At 42.1% G+C, this 17274-nt stretch overlaps 1 protein-coding gene across 3 annotated transcripts; it reads right to left on the bottom strand.

Moving 5' to 3' along the window:
- Positions 1 to 953: 953 nt before the first annotated feature.
- Tbp (TATA-box binding protein) lies at positions 954 to 16053 on the bottom strand. Of its 3 annotated transcripts, none has more exons than XM_057757759.1 (9): positions 15994 to 16053; positions 14719 to 14768; positions 11378 to 11542; positions 9996 to 10369; positions 7901 to 7988; positions 4841 to 4932; positions 3777 to 3944; positions 2556 to 2650; positions 954 to 1674 (listed from the first exon to the last, which is right to left on the bottom strand). In XM_057757759.1, the coding sequence occupies exons 3-9, from the start codon at positions 11429 to 11431 to the stop codon at positions 1595 to 1597; spliced, it is 951 nt and encodes a 316-aa protein (XP_057613742.1). In that variant the 5' UTR covers positions 11432 to 11542; positions 14719 to 14768; positions 15994 to 16053; the 3' UTR covers positions 954 to 1594. The 3 variants fall into 3 exon arrangements, with proteins under 3 accessions (XP_057613742.1, XP_057613731.1, XP_057613753.1); XM_057757748.1 differs by having other exon boundaries at positions 15979 to 16053; XM_057757770.1 differs by lacking the exon at positions 3777 to 3944 and having other exon boundaries at positions 15979 to 16047.
- Between the last annotated feature and the right edge of the window lie 1221 nt (positions 16054 to 17274).

The following is a 17274-nucleotide window of genomic DNA, read 5'->3' on the forward strand; positions in this document are numbered from 1 at the left end:
GTATTCAAAATACACATATGAGAATACCTGGGCCATACTGCATAACAGTGTGCACTAGAGGTAACAAGGACCATCACTAAGGGAATGGTTCAAATCAAGGTATTTAGGACATTACATTGCTGTTCTTGGAAGTGTAACTGACACACTGTAAAGACAAAAAACCAAAACAAGTCACCAAAGTACTGAACCAAAAACAAGATAAAAAGTAGCTCCGAAGGACAGAATTGCACATTAAAAACTTAAAGAGCAACACACCTTAACCCCCTAGCCCACAGTTCTTTCCCACCCTTGGTCCTGAGTGGCATGGTAACTTGTGAGCACTGAGACCGAAGCCTTACTCTCCCAACTGCTGGTGTTCAGTGGCACTCCTCTCAGCCTTGTTACCTCAGAATGGTACCTAGTAACCCCAAGTTCCAGGGGCTAATGCCACTGAGAGCAGTCCCTCGCTAGTGCCCCTCTGCCTGCTGCCACATCAGGTATACGGGAGGGCTCAGGGTGAGAAGACACTAATCTGGAAGTTACCTGGGGAAAGAACAGCTAAGGATGGAAAGAAAGACTTCTTTCTGATTGCACATACTCTGAGCTGTGCACAATATACTTTTACAATTAAAAAACAGGACATAAAATGCTCCCAAATAACCCAAGGCTTCATAAGTGTCCACCTTGTATTCAAGAGAAAAAAGCCATAACCAAAATGCTACATCAGAGAAGCTAGCTATCTGTGGACAGGGCGCCAACTTCCACATCTGAAATACTCAGAGCCCTCCGATGTCCCTTACCAGCTACGAGGGCCTGGTAAAGGCTGAAAAAGGAACAGACATAACTAGTTTGGTGAAGATCCAGACACTATAGAGTATCTAAGGAATAAGAGGGTATTCAGTGTGGATCATAAAATCAGTGGCATGTCCATTTTCACTGCAACAGACAAAAACAAATGACAAGCAAACAAAACAGTGGTCTCAGGCATTATATCTAAAATAAATCTCTTTGACAGTATGATCACATGACTCTTACAAGGTTTCGTTTATAACAAAAAATCTAACAATTTACAAGCTGCATGTATGTGCAGAGCCCTCTGGAGAAAGAAAATATGTACATTTATTTTGATTAATACAACTATTCAGTTCTGCAATACTGGGAAGGAGGAATGTATCTGGCACAAAAATAACTCCTTAGAGTTACAAACTAGAAAACAACACTTTTAAAAAAAGATTTTTTACTTTTCTGGTAGAAATATAAAAACTGGCTTATGTGGGAAAAGTTAAAATAAAAAGTCCAATTGTACAGGTGGCTTGAACACTTAAAAGTTCTGTCCCTTAAACCAGCAAATTCATCAACAGCAGTGTTTAAAATCTAAATATAAATAAGTGCGCAGAGCTGCCCGAATAGCAGCACAGAGCAAGCGGCTCACAGTGATGCTGCAGGGCGATCTCAGTGCAGAGGAGGTGACCTTTCCAGTGTCCGCAGAAGGACACAGTGTCACTTCATGCTGCCACCTGTAACCGAGTGTCCTTCCACAACTGTGCCATCAGCGGCACCAGAACTGACGGATTCAAAAGACAAGTGGGTGGGGGGCAGTAATGCATGGCAGCCACTATGTGGTCTTCCGGAATCCCTTTAAGATGGGGTAGATGTTTTCAAATGCTTCATAAATTTCTGCTCTAACTTTAGCACCTACAAAGACACATTGGAATAGAAATGAGATGGTTAAGTAACATTTCTCAAAATAGAAAGCAACATCGCTGCCTTAAAATAAAGTCGCAAGTACAGTTCTCCATACCCAGTTAAGACAAACTTGCTGTGTATACCAGGCTGGAGGCCATGCTCTCCAGCTCTTGTTTTTAAAACTTTATTTATTTATTGCATTTTTTTAAAAAATGAGAGTGGCAGAGGTGGTGGTGCACACCTTTAATCCCAGAACTCGGGAGGCAGAGGCAGGAGGATCTCTGTGAGTTTGAGGCTAGCCCAGTCTACAGAGCGAGTTCCAGGACAGGCCCCCAAAGCTACTGAGAAACCCTATCTTAAAAACTATTAATATACATATAATAAAAATACACCTGGTGACTTTTAACACCCTAGACCACCATTTCCTCACCATAGTTGGTCCTGGCCAGGATCCACAAGTCAGCAAGGCAATACCCACCCCCTAGCCCACAGTTCTTTCCCACACTTGGTCCTGAGTGGCATGGTAACTTGCAAGCATTGAGGACTGAAGCCTTACTCTCCCAACTGCTGGTGTTCAGTGGCACTCCTCTCAGCCTTGTTACCTCAGAATGGTACCTAGTAACCCCAAGTTCCAGGGGCTAATGCCACTGAGAACAGTCACTTACTAATGTTCCCTCTCTACCTGCTGCCATGACGCATACTCTAGCTGAAGACCACAACTGTAGCAGGACTCTGCTGTTCTCACTCTTCCCCCTTTCTCATGGGGGTCAGGATGGGAAGCAAAATGTAAACAAAAACATCTTTACAAGAGGCTAGACAACTGTCCCAACACAGAAACGCTATCCCAAAATTCCCTGCAATTTTGGTACACTACTTTCTTTTTAACTTACCTGTTAATACAACTTTTCCAGAAACAAAAATAAGGAGAACAATTCTTGGTTTGATCATTCTATAGATTAATCCAGGAAATAATTCTGGCTCATAGCTAGAAAGGAAATGTGAAGTCATCAGTTTTTGTATGAACACAATGAGGCCTTGTGAAGTACTGGAAATACTGAGTGAACAAGTCAGATGCCTACAAACAGGACACACGAGATGAAAACATTTTCACCAAGCAAGAGCCGCATGTCATGGACATGACGACCAACGACATGCTGTCCTATCACGTAATGCTGTCTTCACAGAATCCTCATTCTCTGATAAAGACAAGAGGGTATACTCATTCTCTGATCCTCATTAGATTCACTCTGGGCAGGTCTAGGGATAGTAGTCTATAAAAAAATCTCACCACTCGTCTTAAAAGCTGAGAGTGGCAGTCAGTCAGCCTGGTGATCATATCTTCCCTCCTGGACAGGAATGTTCTAGAGCTGTTAGCTTTTCTAACAGGGTGACTTAACCAGAGTGACAAACCAAATACGAGCTCAAAGATGAGCCTACACCCTGAACTGACATTAATTAATGAAATTCTATCCTAGTGATTTTGGGTTTATTAGTTCAATCTGATAAAAGGACCTGTCTGTTTTATGTGTGACTTGGAAATAAATGCAGGGCAGGCCTCCATGAAGAAGAGCAACATTGAATGGATATCTAAAGCTCAAACAGGAGTTCTATGTTGAAAATTGAACCTAATGTGCCAGGTAAAAAATTGCCCTGGGCAAAGGCCCTGGAGCAAGAGGAGTATGGTGCAGCTGCAAACAGGAAACAGATACCGAGACGAGGCTGTGAACAGGGGTGCTGAGGAAGTGCTCACCAGAGAATGACAAGCAATCATAATGGACAGCTCATCCCTGCTGCCATCTTATCCTCTGCTAGTAATGTTGACAAAGAAGATTCAAACCGGGAGAAAAGTGGTAAAGAAACTACAAATTCATGTATTTAAATGTCTTTACTGACTAACAAAGTGATAAGGCAAAATGATAAGTGAACGTAAGTCACTCCAGTGAAGAGGCATCTGGGTGTCACTAAGTGACTAGGGGAATAAGAGCTGTGAGGGCAGCAGAAAGTGCAGTATAATTGCTTACTAGTAGCACATTCAACTTGCAACTACATCATAGACTTAGAAACTGAATGTCTTAAATGTGCTTCTATAAATGGATTCCTCTCAGACCTACCTACTGAACTGCTGGTGGGTCAGCACAAGGCCTTCCAGCCTTATGGGGAACTTCACATCACAGCTTCCCACCATGTTTTGGATCTTGAAGTCTAAGAACTTAGCTGGGAACCCCAACTTCTGCACAACTCTAGCATATTTTCTCGCTGCTAATCTGGATTGTTCTTCACTGCAGGAAGGATAAACAGTAAGTTATGTGCTGAACCCTAATGGAATAATAATAATTAAGAATAACTTAAACAGAGTCTAAATTGGAAAACGAATTAAACTATCATTGTGTCTTTAACAGAAACCATATTCTACCAAAACATCAGCCATGAACTTACGACATTACTGACAAGTCCTAGATGTAAAGGACGTGATGTAGCATATGATTCAGTTATGATCACTGTTAATACATTCTGACCCACAAATTTCTACTGAGATGAAAACTTCATTTTCATAAAAAAAAAATTACTAAGGTTAGATGGTCGTGGCTCATACCTTTAATCCCAGCACTTGGGATGCAGAGGCAGGTGGATCTCTGAGTTCGAGGTCAGCATGGTCTACAGAGTGAGTTCCAAGACAGTCAGAGCTACCCTGAGAAACCCTGACTCAAAAAACAAAACAAAACACCAAAAGCAAAAATAAAAATTAAAAAAAAAAAAAGTATACTAGCAAAATTTACTATTGACAAATATACACATTCTATTCCCTTACATCAAATTTCTGTCCATTCTTAGGACACCATTATTGGGTGAAACTCTGACTTTCCAACTTACAGAGTTTTCATCTGAAAAGCAGGAATGCAAATACAATGCTACAACCAAAGTATCAGGGTCACAAAGTAAGAAGATGCTATTCAAAGTGATTAGGATAGTCCAGCTGGCCGGTGGTGGCGCACGCCTTTAATTCCAGCAATCGGGAGGCAGAGGCAGGCAGATTTTTGTGAGTTTGAAGCCAGCCTGGTCTACAGAGCGAGTTCCAGGATAGTCAGGACTACACAGAGAAACCCTGTCCCGAAACAAACAAATCAAAAGCGCTAGCCTGATAATAGCAACCCCCAGAAACAAACCCTTAAGGTACCTCTTGGCTCCGGTGCACACCATTTTTCCAGAGCTGAAAATCAGCGCAGTTGTTCGTGGCTCTCTTATTCTCATGATGACAGCAGCAAACCGCTAAAATGGTCAGAAAGAAGCATTAAAGCTGCGCTTTAATTTCTGATTAGTTTCTGTGAGCGAAGAAAGCTCAAGTATTGTAGATCCTGGGTGAAACTCTCCTGGCTACACCAGATATTCCTGTCAATGTATTTAAAAAGTATCTTTGTGCACGCCTTTAAATCCCAGCACCCAGGAGGCAGAGGCAGGCGGGATCTCTGTGAGTTCAGGATCAGTCTGGTCTATAAAGTGAGTTCCAGGACAGGCTCCAAAAACTACACAGAGAAACCCTGCCTTGAAAAACCAAAACCAACCAAACAAAAGTATCTTTTAAAATGTTTTTGTTTCTTATTCTTTTCCTCACACTTATCTACGTTTTTTGGGTATTTCTTTATTGGGCAGTTTTAAAAAATCTCCTGATCTTTTCTCCTTTCTGCTCTTTTGAACTTTCCAAGTTTGTCCAAATAAAGCAATCCATTAGTACCAAAGTAAGCACTGCAGAAAATACTGACGGACTGCTACACACAAAGTAAAAGACAGACAGAGAGCTCTTATGAGGAACAGATGGATAAATGAGAACCAAGAAAGAATCAACCATGCAGATTCAGTAAACTCCTAGCGATGATAGCTGAGAAAGCCAACCAAGAAAAACAATCAACAAAATTCTAGAAACCAGATAGTATTTTTTAGTAAGAGCTCCAAATGTAAATGGTCTTACCTATCCAATTAAAAGACAAAGACTAGTTGTTTTTCTAATCTCACCATTTGCTGACTGCAAGAAACACACCTCAATGGCAAGGACACTTGCAAATTCAAAGTAAAAGCAAGGAAAATGATACACAAAGCAAATGGAAACAGAAAAGAAACAGAGGTAGGCTTCGAGCCAAAAATAGACAAGATGAGGCTACCATCTTAATATGGTGACTGGTTCATCAAGTAGATATAAGAGCTGCATATACTAAAAATAACAAAAACTTGGTTAACTAAAAGTGAACAGGGGCCAATTTGAGTCTTTGTAGTTAAATTTTCTGGTTAGCCTTATATTCAACTAAAAACCTGGCTATGAAATAGGGCTCACGTGTTTCCTACATTTAAAACAGTTCTTTTCCTCAATCTAGATGCTGTCACATTGCCAGTTTCAAGATGACACACAACTGATGAAATCACAGTACAAAGCTGGGCACAGTAAAATGCACTTTTAATTCCAGCATTCAGGAGGTGAAGACAAAAGGGTCTGAGTTTGAGGCCATAAAAATGAAATCATAGTATAAAGTAGCAACCCTATTACAGATAGAAACACAAGGCAGGCAAACATCTAGAACAGTTTTGAAACCTGGGACTCTCTTGGTTTGGCTATGCACCTGGCAGCCCGAGACCCTTACCTGCATGAAAAATACATATACAGCCTTCCCCAAACCTAGAAAGACTCCCACCTACACAGACACACACACACACACACACACACACAGAGCACACTTCAAACAATGGACTAGGTTTCTCCTTCCCTTGATGATCATCAAACACAGTCACTCAATCATACTCCACTTGTGTCCAAGTACAAGGCAGGGAGTGGGTAGGGCTGACTGATTCAGTCTGAATGTTTTTTGGTGCAATAAGGCAAACTGTGTCCTCTGAGTAACCTTTTAAGGGGAATCCCCTACTGCCACCTTCTGCCCACGTAAAATTGGGCATGCATGTCATTAATACCAGTTGTATCATGGGAGGAGACAACAGGTAAGTTACATAACTTGAATCCGTTTGTCAAATAGAAAAACACACCCCTAACAACCAACTCCCTTTCCTTTAGAAGAACCTAGAAAATAGTGCCCCAGAAGGGATCTGGGACTCGAGTCCTTTCACACTCATGTGGCTGATCTGTACTAATGCCTATAAATGAATTCCACCAGTATCAGAAGTGTGAGGCTCTTCACAAGAGGTCACCTAAGGAGGAGCTCCCACAGGAAGAAGTCAGAGACTCTATGGCCAACCTCAACTTACAGGATACAACAAAGGGGGAGAACTGAGACTCACTGGTGAAGACAATGGACAAAACTAAAGCTAGGGTACGGAGACCAACAGCCAGGTTAAGGCCCAGAAAACTGTAAGGCTTCCAGGGACTTTACTAGAACTGTGGTCCTCAATGACTTATCAACTGTAAAAGGACAAAAAGCCTGATTACAATCACAAGTCTTTGGCCTTGCTAGACCAGTGTTCTACCACCAAGCCAGACTCTTAAATTCCTGCAATTTCTCTATCAGAAAAGCCATTTGTGTCCATACCACCACATGTAATTTTGTCTATCAGCAAACCTTCAAAGTTACACAAAGGTGGGAAAACGTGTAATAAACTTGTACTTACAGCCAACAATTATTAATCACTGACCAACCTTTCTCCACCTATGCAATCCATCCCCAGCTCTCCCACAGGATTATGGACTGGGTACCACAGATATGTCATCAGATATGCTTCAGGATATAAATGGGATATTCTGTTTTCCAACTTCTTGTGGTACTCTCCACAACATAAGTGTATGTAAACTTAGTTTATTATATGGATTTCTACAAATGGAGGGGGATATACATAGTAGGTATTCAATAAAACACAAGTTGAAGAACTGAGAATGCAGAGACAGGTGGAACTCTGCGATTCAAGGCCAGTGTGGTCCACAGAGCAAGTTCCAGGACAGCCAGGGCTACACAGAGAAACCATGCCTTGATAAACAAAACAACAACAACAGTTTAGTTTAGTGGGCAGCACTGCCCTAGTATGGTTGAGGTCCTAGTTAAAATCCCAATATTGCAAAAACAGGAAAACAGAACAAAATGAAAAGTCCCAGAATGAACCTTTCCTAGACACTGATCATAAACATAACACTACTCATTTTGCTTGAATCAAGAAACAAGCACAATACAAACTTTCTCACCTACAGATTTACGAAGAATTTTCTGTTTATCTTACACAGTCTCAAACACATGAAAATGGGGCTGACCTTGGGATTATATTCAGCATTTCTGGCACGAAGTGCAATGGTCTTTAGGTCAAGTTTACATCCAAGATTCACCGTGGATACAATATTTCTATAAGAAATTTAAAAACATAATTACTTAAAATATTTAACTTTTAAACAAAGAGGGCAATGGTCTTTAGGTCAAGTTTACAACCAAGATTTGCTATGAATATAATATTTCTGCAAGAAATTTGGAAAGAAAACATGATTTAGATTGATGATCCATTATTTTTCACCAGGCTTTAGTAATAATAAAAATGACAAAACCAAACAAAAAACTCTGCTGACTCTAAATGTTTTAAAAAGTGCCACATACCAGATATTCCCACTTAATACCCAAAACGTACTATGATGTGGTAACTGTTATTTCCATAATCAGACAAAGCAACTGAGCCTCCATGGAATGTACTGCGTTTGGCTTGGGATGCACATGACTCCCAAGTGGAGGAGCCAGAACTTGCGTGTCTCAGGAACCATACTTTCCTGAGCTCTCAAATACTACCAACTATTAAGCTCACTATTAAGTCATTATGGTAAAAACAGAAAGATGTGGATTTTCTCAATCTTCCCAAAATGGAATTCAATGTCTTTAGCAAGGGAAGAAAATACCTGTACTCTGTTCTGTAGTTACCACTGTAAGTTATGTTAAACAGAATCATCACTAGCAGGCTAGGGAGACAGCTCCATTTGTAAAGAGCTTGTGGAGTTCAATCCCCAGAACCCGTGAGAGTGATAACGTGCACTTGCAATCCTAGTGCCAAGGAGACAGAGAGGCAGATTTCTGAGGCTCATTGAATAGTCAGCTTAGCCCAACCAGCAGTGACCAGGATGGAGATATGATTCTTGAGGTTCTCCTCCAGCATACATAGGGAAGTGCATGCACACATGCACAGAATTCATCATTCCCCACCTGGCTCTAAAAGACTGTTTCATGCCACTGAATCCCAGTCTCAAGGCATTCTATGCAGTAACAGGGTTTCTCTGTGTAGCCCTGGCAGGGCTGGAACTCACTCTGTAAACCAGGCTGGCTCTGAACTCACAGAGATCTTCCAGCCTCTGGCTCCCAAGTACATGCTCTGTGGCTATGGAAATAAGGGTACATCCTAGGCTGGTTCTAATAGATGAAAAATTAGTGTGGAGCAGTACGGACTGTGTCTAGAGGAGAGCTACCAGGGCTTATCTCTCTAAGATTATAAAAATCAAAAGTAATCTTAAAATTGTATATAGGCAATGTGTAATAGTCAAGATTCAAGATTATATACCATGTAGCTTAAAAATGATCTGGCACGGCTTACAAAAGACAATTATGTATGTAAAAAGAAAGTTGATCTCAAAGTAGGGAAGATCAGCTAACACAAACTGAACAGTGTTGTCTGCAAAGTGTTGCCAGGCTATCAGCTTCCTTAAATGAAATCTACACACTTGTTACTGAGGAATATCTAGATTTCGGTTGTTTCAGGAAGAAATAAAAAAAGCCCGTGCCTCCTACCCCTTAACATGTGGGAACTACTTCACTTAAGCAGAAACATATTTCAAGACAAGAACTGCCATCCTCGAGGCAGGCAGATCTCTGTGAGTTCGAGACCAGCCTGGTCTACAGAGCTAGTTCCAGGACAGGCTCCAAACCCACAGAGAAACCCTGTCTCGAAAAACCAAAAAAAAAAAAAAAAAAAAAAAAAAAAAAAAGAACTGCCATCCTCACAAATCTCCAAAGATTGGACAAGCCTGTGATACAACTGGCTGTAACTCAGACAATTAGCTACAGGGAATGTCCACAGTATTGATGAAACTCAACTTCATTTCAGCAGCCCCAACACATAAACACAACTCCATTTCTAAGGAAAGGCTCTGCTGAGAACACTGCCTCACTCTGTGGCTTTAATTCCTTGCCAAGAGCAGATGAAGCCGCACTATAACAGAATTACCTTAAGTAAATCCACTGTCTGAAAGCAAATAGTGTAATACCATTGAAAGCCTCCTCTGGTGCAGGGGACAGAGACCATAAAAAACGTGTGCGCATGTGTGCACACACACTGGAAGAGGGAAAGCGAGAGCACACACGCTAAGAGGTACTCACTGCAACTGTGGTATGATCCCAGAGCTCTCAGAGGCTGGTGTGGCAGGAGTGATCGGGGTCATAGGGGTCATTGGTGAAGGATACAAGGGGGTGGTGCCTGGCAAGGGTGCAGTGGTCAGAGTCTGGGAATGGAAGATCTGTGGAGTCTGGCCTGAGGCACCCTGTGTGGGCTGCTGAGATGCTGATTGCTGAACTGAGGCTGCTGCAGTTGCTACTGCCTGCTGCTGCTGCTGCTGTTGCTGCTGTTGCTGCTGCTGTCTTTGTTGCTCTTCCAAAATGGACAGACTATTGGTGTTCTGAATAGGCTGTGGAGTAAGTCCTGTGCCATAAGGCATCATTGGACTAAAGATAGGGATTCCAGGAGTCATGGCTCCCTGTGGAAAACAGAGAATGATTAAGACGTTAATGTTTAGCAGTATAGGCTCTTTCCTACTGGAATCCAGGTAAAATGTAAAACCTGATGCTTTCTGAATATAATAGGTCTTAAATTACTAGGAAAGAGTTTGGCCGGGCAGTGGTGGCGCACGCCTTTAATCCCAGCACTTGGGAGGCAGAGGCAGGCGGATCTCTGTGAGTTCGAGACCAGCCTGAACTACAAGAGCTAGTTCCAGGACAGGCTCCAAAACCACAGAGAAACCCTGTCTCGAAAAACCAAGAAAAAAAAAAAAAAAAAAAAAAAAAGAATTTGGTACCCTGAGATGTATCACTTTTCTTCTGTGGCACTAAACACAGCAGATGAGTACTTAGCATCTAGAGTCTGTTATTTATAATATACAAGACAGATGCTTAGCCACCCAAGCATATCTAGACAGTAAGGACAAGGCAAAGGTTCATGTCCCTATGTAAAGTGCAACCCAGTCTATCAGGATTAGCTACCAAAGCCTGTTAAATACTGTTAACTGCCTTTTCTATAATGCTTCTGTCTTACAAGTACTGCTAGATTTAGTAACTATTTATGTGGAAGTAGGAAGAAAAAAGACGGCAAATTAATACTGAATTAGTAACAAATAATCTAGGTCTAATTCTATTGCAACCACACACACATTTTATATAAAAATTAATGTTTAACTTTGTAAGCAGATTTTGTTGCCATCTTGGGCTAGGGAGGTGACTGCAACAGAGTCAAGAAGGAATCTTCTTGAGTAAATTAAATAAATGTTCTACAGCTCACACAGATGGACGTCTTCTAAATTAGGTTCCAAATAAACTCCCCAAGCAGAAACGCATCATGCCTACCCAAAGCAGAAACTTCCACAAAGTAAAACAAGCTTGAGAAACATACAAATCCATGTTCAAATCTGGGTGGCTAAAGTGTACCTTCTTCTGCTTTCTCTTAATGGGATTATGTCAGCTCTCCTTGCCCCCACTTCTTGCTCTTTTACCTGTGGGGAGGCCAAGCCCTGAGCATAAGGAGGAAGGCTGTTGTTCTGGTCCATGATTCTCACTTCCTTCAGTGTTCAGATTTTTCCTAGAGCATCCTCTGCAAATTCTCCTTAGAAACGTCCTTAACTTTCCAGGTTATTTCCACACACCATGAAACAGTGATGCTGTGTTTGAAAAAAAAATGTTTTAAGTTTAATCAAGTTTCATGTTCATACAAAATACACACACACGCCAAGTGGTGGTGGTGTAAGCCTTTAATTCCAGCACTCCAGGAGGCAGAAGCAGGCAGATCTCTGAGTTCGAGATCAGTCTGGATACAGAACAAGTTCTAGGACAGGCACCAAAGCTACAGAGAAACCTTATCTCAAAAAACTTGAAATACAAACAACAAAACCAAAACACATATACAAGCTATCTTGGAGAAATCTATATCCTTTAAGTCCAAAAGCCTAGGGATAATATATTTTTTAATCCCAAAAGCCTAGTCCATGTTTCCTGTGATTCATATAAAACTGCCAACAAAACTATGTTACTATGGAGTTAAATATTCTAATAGTACTTAAAAGTAAGGTGTTAAGATCAGTAATAAAAACTTTTGGAAAAAGGGCTGCCAAGAATGGCTCAGCAAGTACAGGCTGTCAATTCTGACACTCGGAATGTACCCATATGGTGAAAGGAGAGAACAGATTCTCACAGGCTGACTGTTGACATAAATGTAATTCACTTTATATTTTCTATGTGTGGGTATTTTGCCTGCATGTATGCCTGTGTACCACTTGCATGCCTGGTACCAGCAAAGGCCCAGAAGAGAGGGTCAGATGCCCTGGAACTGGAATTAACAGATGGTTGTGAGCCACCATGGGGTCATATATATACTTAAAATAAATATGAGTCTTTGGATAAACAACTTGTAACTTTGAAACCTGTATGCTATAAATGTTTAGATTAAGATCAAATTGTAGGGCAGGAGAGATGGCTCCAACCTGGGTTCTCTGGACGAGCAGGCAGTGCTTTAACCTCCGAGCCATCTTTTTTAAGAGTCAGAATCAGGGACCAGCCCTTTGTAACAACCCCCAGCAAAAGATCTTTTGGGCGGTATGGGAGAACACCTAGGGAAAACAAATTCCTAAGTGAACTGTACTATCAGACAACACTTATTAAGTACTGTTTATATAGCACTATTAGATCAATGCTGGTTTTTAAATATTCTGCTCTGTTTTATACCCTTCCCAATGTCTCAAGCATAAAGTGGCATAAATATTAAACTGGATATAATATGCTTTAGGTAATCATTTTTTTGTGTTCCAATTTTAATTAAAGACAGATTAAACAATTAATTTTATAAATGCAATGTTCTTAACTCCTTAGAACACATTAATAAAAACTATGTCTGGAACTGGGCTTCTTAAATCATCATCTCTTTGGTGATCATGGATATGCAGTATGATTATGGATTAAGAGCTTTTTTAAAAATTTGTAGTGGTAGCGACAGAAACAAGAGCCTCATAAATACCAGGCAAACGCCCATCCTCAATTCTTTAAAGACACTTTTTTAAAGAGCAGTTCAGTTCATGAAGACCGATAACTTGCTCAGAGATGCCATAAGGACTGTATGAACCAACAATGGATGAACAAACTGAATTAGCTATCAAATCAAGATGAGTCTAACTGCTGGGCAGTGGTGGCACTCACCTTTAAAACCAGCACTTGGGAGGCAGAGGTTCAAGGACAGTCTGGTCTATAAAGCAAGTTCCAGGATAGCCAGGCTACACAGAGAAACTGTGTGTTGGGGGTGGAGAGGAGATAAGTCTAACTATAGACACATAGTAAGCAGAGAACAGACATTAGTTATTGCACTTAAATCTTTATAAAAGGATTTTTATCTTATGTGTATGAGTGTTTTGTAAGCACGTACGTATGTGCATCACATGTGTGGTGCCTGCAGATGTCAGGAAGATGGTATTGGATTCCCTACAACTGGATTTTCAGATATTTGTGAGCCACAATGTAGGTGCTGGGCACCAAAGTCAGGTCCTCTACAAAGGCAGCAAATACTCTTAACCATTGAGTTATCTCCCCAGCCTGACAATCAGATCTTATTCTAAATGTCTATCATCAACTAACATCACACAAGACATACAGGCTTCAAGTTACAAGTTGTGTATTCAAAGGTCGCAGTCATGTTAAGTACATGCTGGTACAGGCCTTCCGAGGTCTCAAGGGCCGCAGTCGTGTTAAGTACATGCAGGTACAGGCCTTCTGAGGTCCAATGAAAGGATGTCACAGTCACTACGAGAGGACAAAGGCCCCAAACCATGTTCCTACAAACTCACTATTGAAAAAATGAAGAGATGGGCTGGAGAGAAGGCTCAGAGATTAAAGCACTGTGTGTTCTTCTGGAGGTCTTGAGTTCGGTTCTCAGCAACCACATACACAGTGGCTCATAACCATCTGTAATGAGATCTGGTGCCCTCTTCTGACTTGCAGGGATATATGCAGGCAGAACACTGTATATATAATAGGTAAATTAAAAAAAAAAAAAAAAAGAAAAGAAAAAGAAAAAAAAATGAAGAAATGCCCATTTCTGAGAGATACTAGATATACGAGAGATACTAAGGTTACAAGAAAATTACACTTTTTCTGATATTACCAGAAAAATGTATTTATTATTCTCTAACAAAAATGTTCCAGATACAAAGATAAAGAAGATACAGTCTTTAGCAATATAAAAAAATACATATAACTGTAAAAAATTAGCAACACTAAAATCGCAGGTATTTACTAAGACACAAGAAAGCTGCAATCAGCACACGTGTCTTCAAATCTGTGCCTGGTGTGCAGTATATAATCAGCACACACGTCTTCAGATCTGTGCACCTGGAACTGGGCCTGGTGTGCAATACATAATCATCAGTGAATGCTATGGAAGGAAGAACACAACTAAAGTCAGGGGTTGGAGAGATGTTCAGCAGTTAAGAGCACTGTTTCTCCCCAGAAGGCCTAGGTTTGAGGCCTAGCACCACATGGCTGCTCAAACTAGCCGTAAATCCAGTCCTAGGGAATCTAGTGCCCCCTTATGTCTTCCATGGGCCCCAGGCATGCATGTGGTACTCATACAGGCAAAAGCATTCACAAACATAAACCTTTTTTTCCGAGACAAGAGACAGAGTTTTTCTCTCTCTGTAGCTTTAGAACTAGCTCTTATAAACCAGACTGGTCCCGAACTCAGATCCACCTGCCTCTGCCTTCCCAATGTTGGGATTAAAGGTGTGTGCCACCACTGCCTGGCTAACATATGTAAGTCTTCTTAAAAATTAAGAAAAACACTAAAGTTACATACCCTTTTGAGAGGCCAGATCTTTCACAAAGCAGGAGCAATTTAACACGGATCTAGCAAGAGGAACAAAACCATACAAATCAGCATACACACACAAGTGAAAGGCAGACAAAGACTAGAGAGCATGCAGTATGTGACAGACTTAGTATGGAAAGTCACTACAGGAGGTGACACAGCAGCTATAGGTGGGTTATGTAATTTGGAGTGTTATTACACAGGCAATGGGATTAAGTTAAAGGATTTGGAAGTGTAGGTGGGGAGCTCCTTTGTCAAGAGAAGATAAATCTGAGAAAACTGGAGACTGAAAATTCAATTTCTGAGGCCACTGCTTTAGTTGAGCCAAAAAGATAATGAAGGTTGGGTTTAATGTCCAAAGTATAATCAGGGATTTATCGAGATCACTTTGTGCAAATGAAGTTCACCGATCCGGTTGGTTATTATTATTATTACTTGAGACAGGGTTTCTCTGCAGCTTTGGAGCCTGTTCTGGAACTAGCTCTGTAGACCAGGCTGGCCCCGAACTCAAGAGATCCACCTGCCTCTGCCTCCCGAGTGCTGGGATTGAAGGCCTGCGCCACCACCGCCTTGCTGAACCGGTTAATTTTTCAAGACGAATATTGTCGTATGCTATGCACAGGTCATCTCACACTTGCAGACGATATAAACTATCTTTCCTCAACGTATCATAAAATCGGAATAATCGCTACACTAACTTATTTTTGGACTGTTTTCCAGAGGCTTCATCTTTTGGAAACTAAGCCATCAAATTGAATATTTGAGAAACCTATTCTGCAGTCTTCCAAGTGTCTGTCTAATCCTGTCAGGCGTCCTTTCCCAGAAAACCCTACTCAAGAGTTCTGGAAAACCACGCCAACCTGAGCCTAGAGACGGTGAGCACAGTGTAAATAAAGTAGCGCGTGTTTATTATACGTTGATTTCAAGTGAACTTGAATCTCAGGCTTCTGACCAGACTGTCCTTAATGAGGGAAAAAACGCGGGGCCGCAGGCCTGGGTAAAACGGTCCCCTAGCGGGGGAAGCAGCGCAGGCGTGCAGTGCCGCCCGGTGTCAGCCCCCCGGAAACTCCCACGCTTGGCACAGGGTTTCCAGACCCCGCCGGAGCGGTGGCCCGGTGACTGGTACTCGCCGAGCCGCCACAGCACGCGCGGGGCGCCGCTCCCCGCTCGGCCGCGCGCCCATGCCAAGTCCCCTCCGGCTGTCCCGGGGACCCCCTCAAAGCGAAGAAAAGGCTGACCGACCGTTACCTGGACCGCACAGACCTAGCCAAACCGCCAGCAGGGACCCGCCACCGCTACCGGACTCGACCCCGCCGGAGCCCGACGCAATCTGATGCCGTCACTTCCGCCCGCTGTGCTCTGGCCTGGGAAGCTTGGGGAGGTGGGTCCTTTCCGAAAGGAAACGAGGGGGCGGGGCTCCCAGCAGTTCCGGGGCGGGGCCCCGTGATCATTCCGAACTAGGCGGGGCCCCGTGATCATTTCGAGCTGGTTGTTGTCAAAGGCTGGAGAGGTGCGGAGTGTGTAGAGCTAACAGTTGGAGATGTGGCTTTAGGGATCAAACTCAAGCAAGCATTCTATCACTGAGCTACAGCCTCAGTCTTCCATGCTTTGTTTTTAGAAAGGGTTTCTCTGGGTAGCCCTGGCTGTCATGGGATTCCCTCTGTAGAAAAGGCTGGCCTCAAACTCAGAGATCCTCCTGCCTCTGCCTCCGGAGTGCTGGGATCAATGGCGTGAGCTACCACGCCCTGCTAGTGTACCATGGTTTTTAAGCTCACAGTGTTACCAAGGGTACTTGGAAGCTCACCGTCTCCTCTACTTAGTACCATAAAGCTGAAAGTAGCAGTCGCCTCTTAGAAACTTGTGAGATCGAAACGTGAATAGCAAGCAGATACTCTTTATCACGTTCTCAGTGAAAGTTAACTTGTGTCTAAAGAAAGACAACAAAACATGCGTCTTTGTAACCACACATTCATTTACAATTTAGTTCTGTACCTATCAGCTCTCTTCCCGACTGTTCCAAGAAAACATTTTGTATTGTTGTTGGTTGTTTTTGTTTTTCTAGACAGGGTTTCTATGTAGCTTTGGAACCTGTCTGGAACTTATTCTCTAGACTAGGCTGGCCTCAAACTCACAGAGATCCTCCTTTCTGCCTCTGCCTCTCTAGTGCTGGGATTAAAGGCTTATGCCACCACCTCCTAGCTAGGTTGCTTCCTGATGCTTGATTGAATTTCAATATATCTTGATTTCTTTTTTTCTGTGCTACATCTAGACATATGCAGGTCTTGTTTTGCTTATGTCATTTCCCTCGTATTTTGCACTGTCAACAAGTTAATGAGTTCCTTTAGTCTCTCTCTCTCTGTGTCTCTCTCTGTCTGCCTGTCTCTCTCTCTCTCTCTCTCTCTCTCTCTCTCTCTCTCTCTCTCTGTGCGTGTGTGTGTGTGAGATGGACGGTATCTGTGTGTTATGTGTATGGGGTGTTGATCTATACATGGAGTCTAATAAGTACAGTAGCATTATGTAGCTATTGTCTCCTTAATGAAACAT

This window comes from Chionomys nivalis, chromosome 2, assembly GCF_950005125.1.
Source record: "Chionomys nivalis chromosome 2, mChiNiv1.1, whole genome shotgun sequence".
NCBI lineage: Eukaryota > Metazoa > Chordata > Mammalia > Rodentia > Cricetidae > Chionomys > Chionomys nivalis.

What these genes read in the sequence shown, in the direction of transcription:
- Tbp (XM_057757759.1), bottom strand. Translation starts at nt 11,431, where the DNA reads ATGGACCAGAACAACAGCCTTCCTCCTTATGCTCAGGGCTTGGCCTCC. An exon ending in ATGCTGAATATAATCCCAAG is followed by an intron (nt 4,933 to 7,900) that starts GTCAGCCCCATT and finishes TGACCATTTTAG; the next exon opens with CGGTTTGCTGCTGTCATCAT. An exon ending in TGGAAAAGTTGTATTAACAG is followed by an intron (nt 1,675 to 2,555) that starts GTAAGTTAAAAA and finishes GTGTCTTTGTAG; the next exon opens with GTGCTAAAGTTAGAGCAGAA.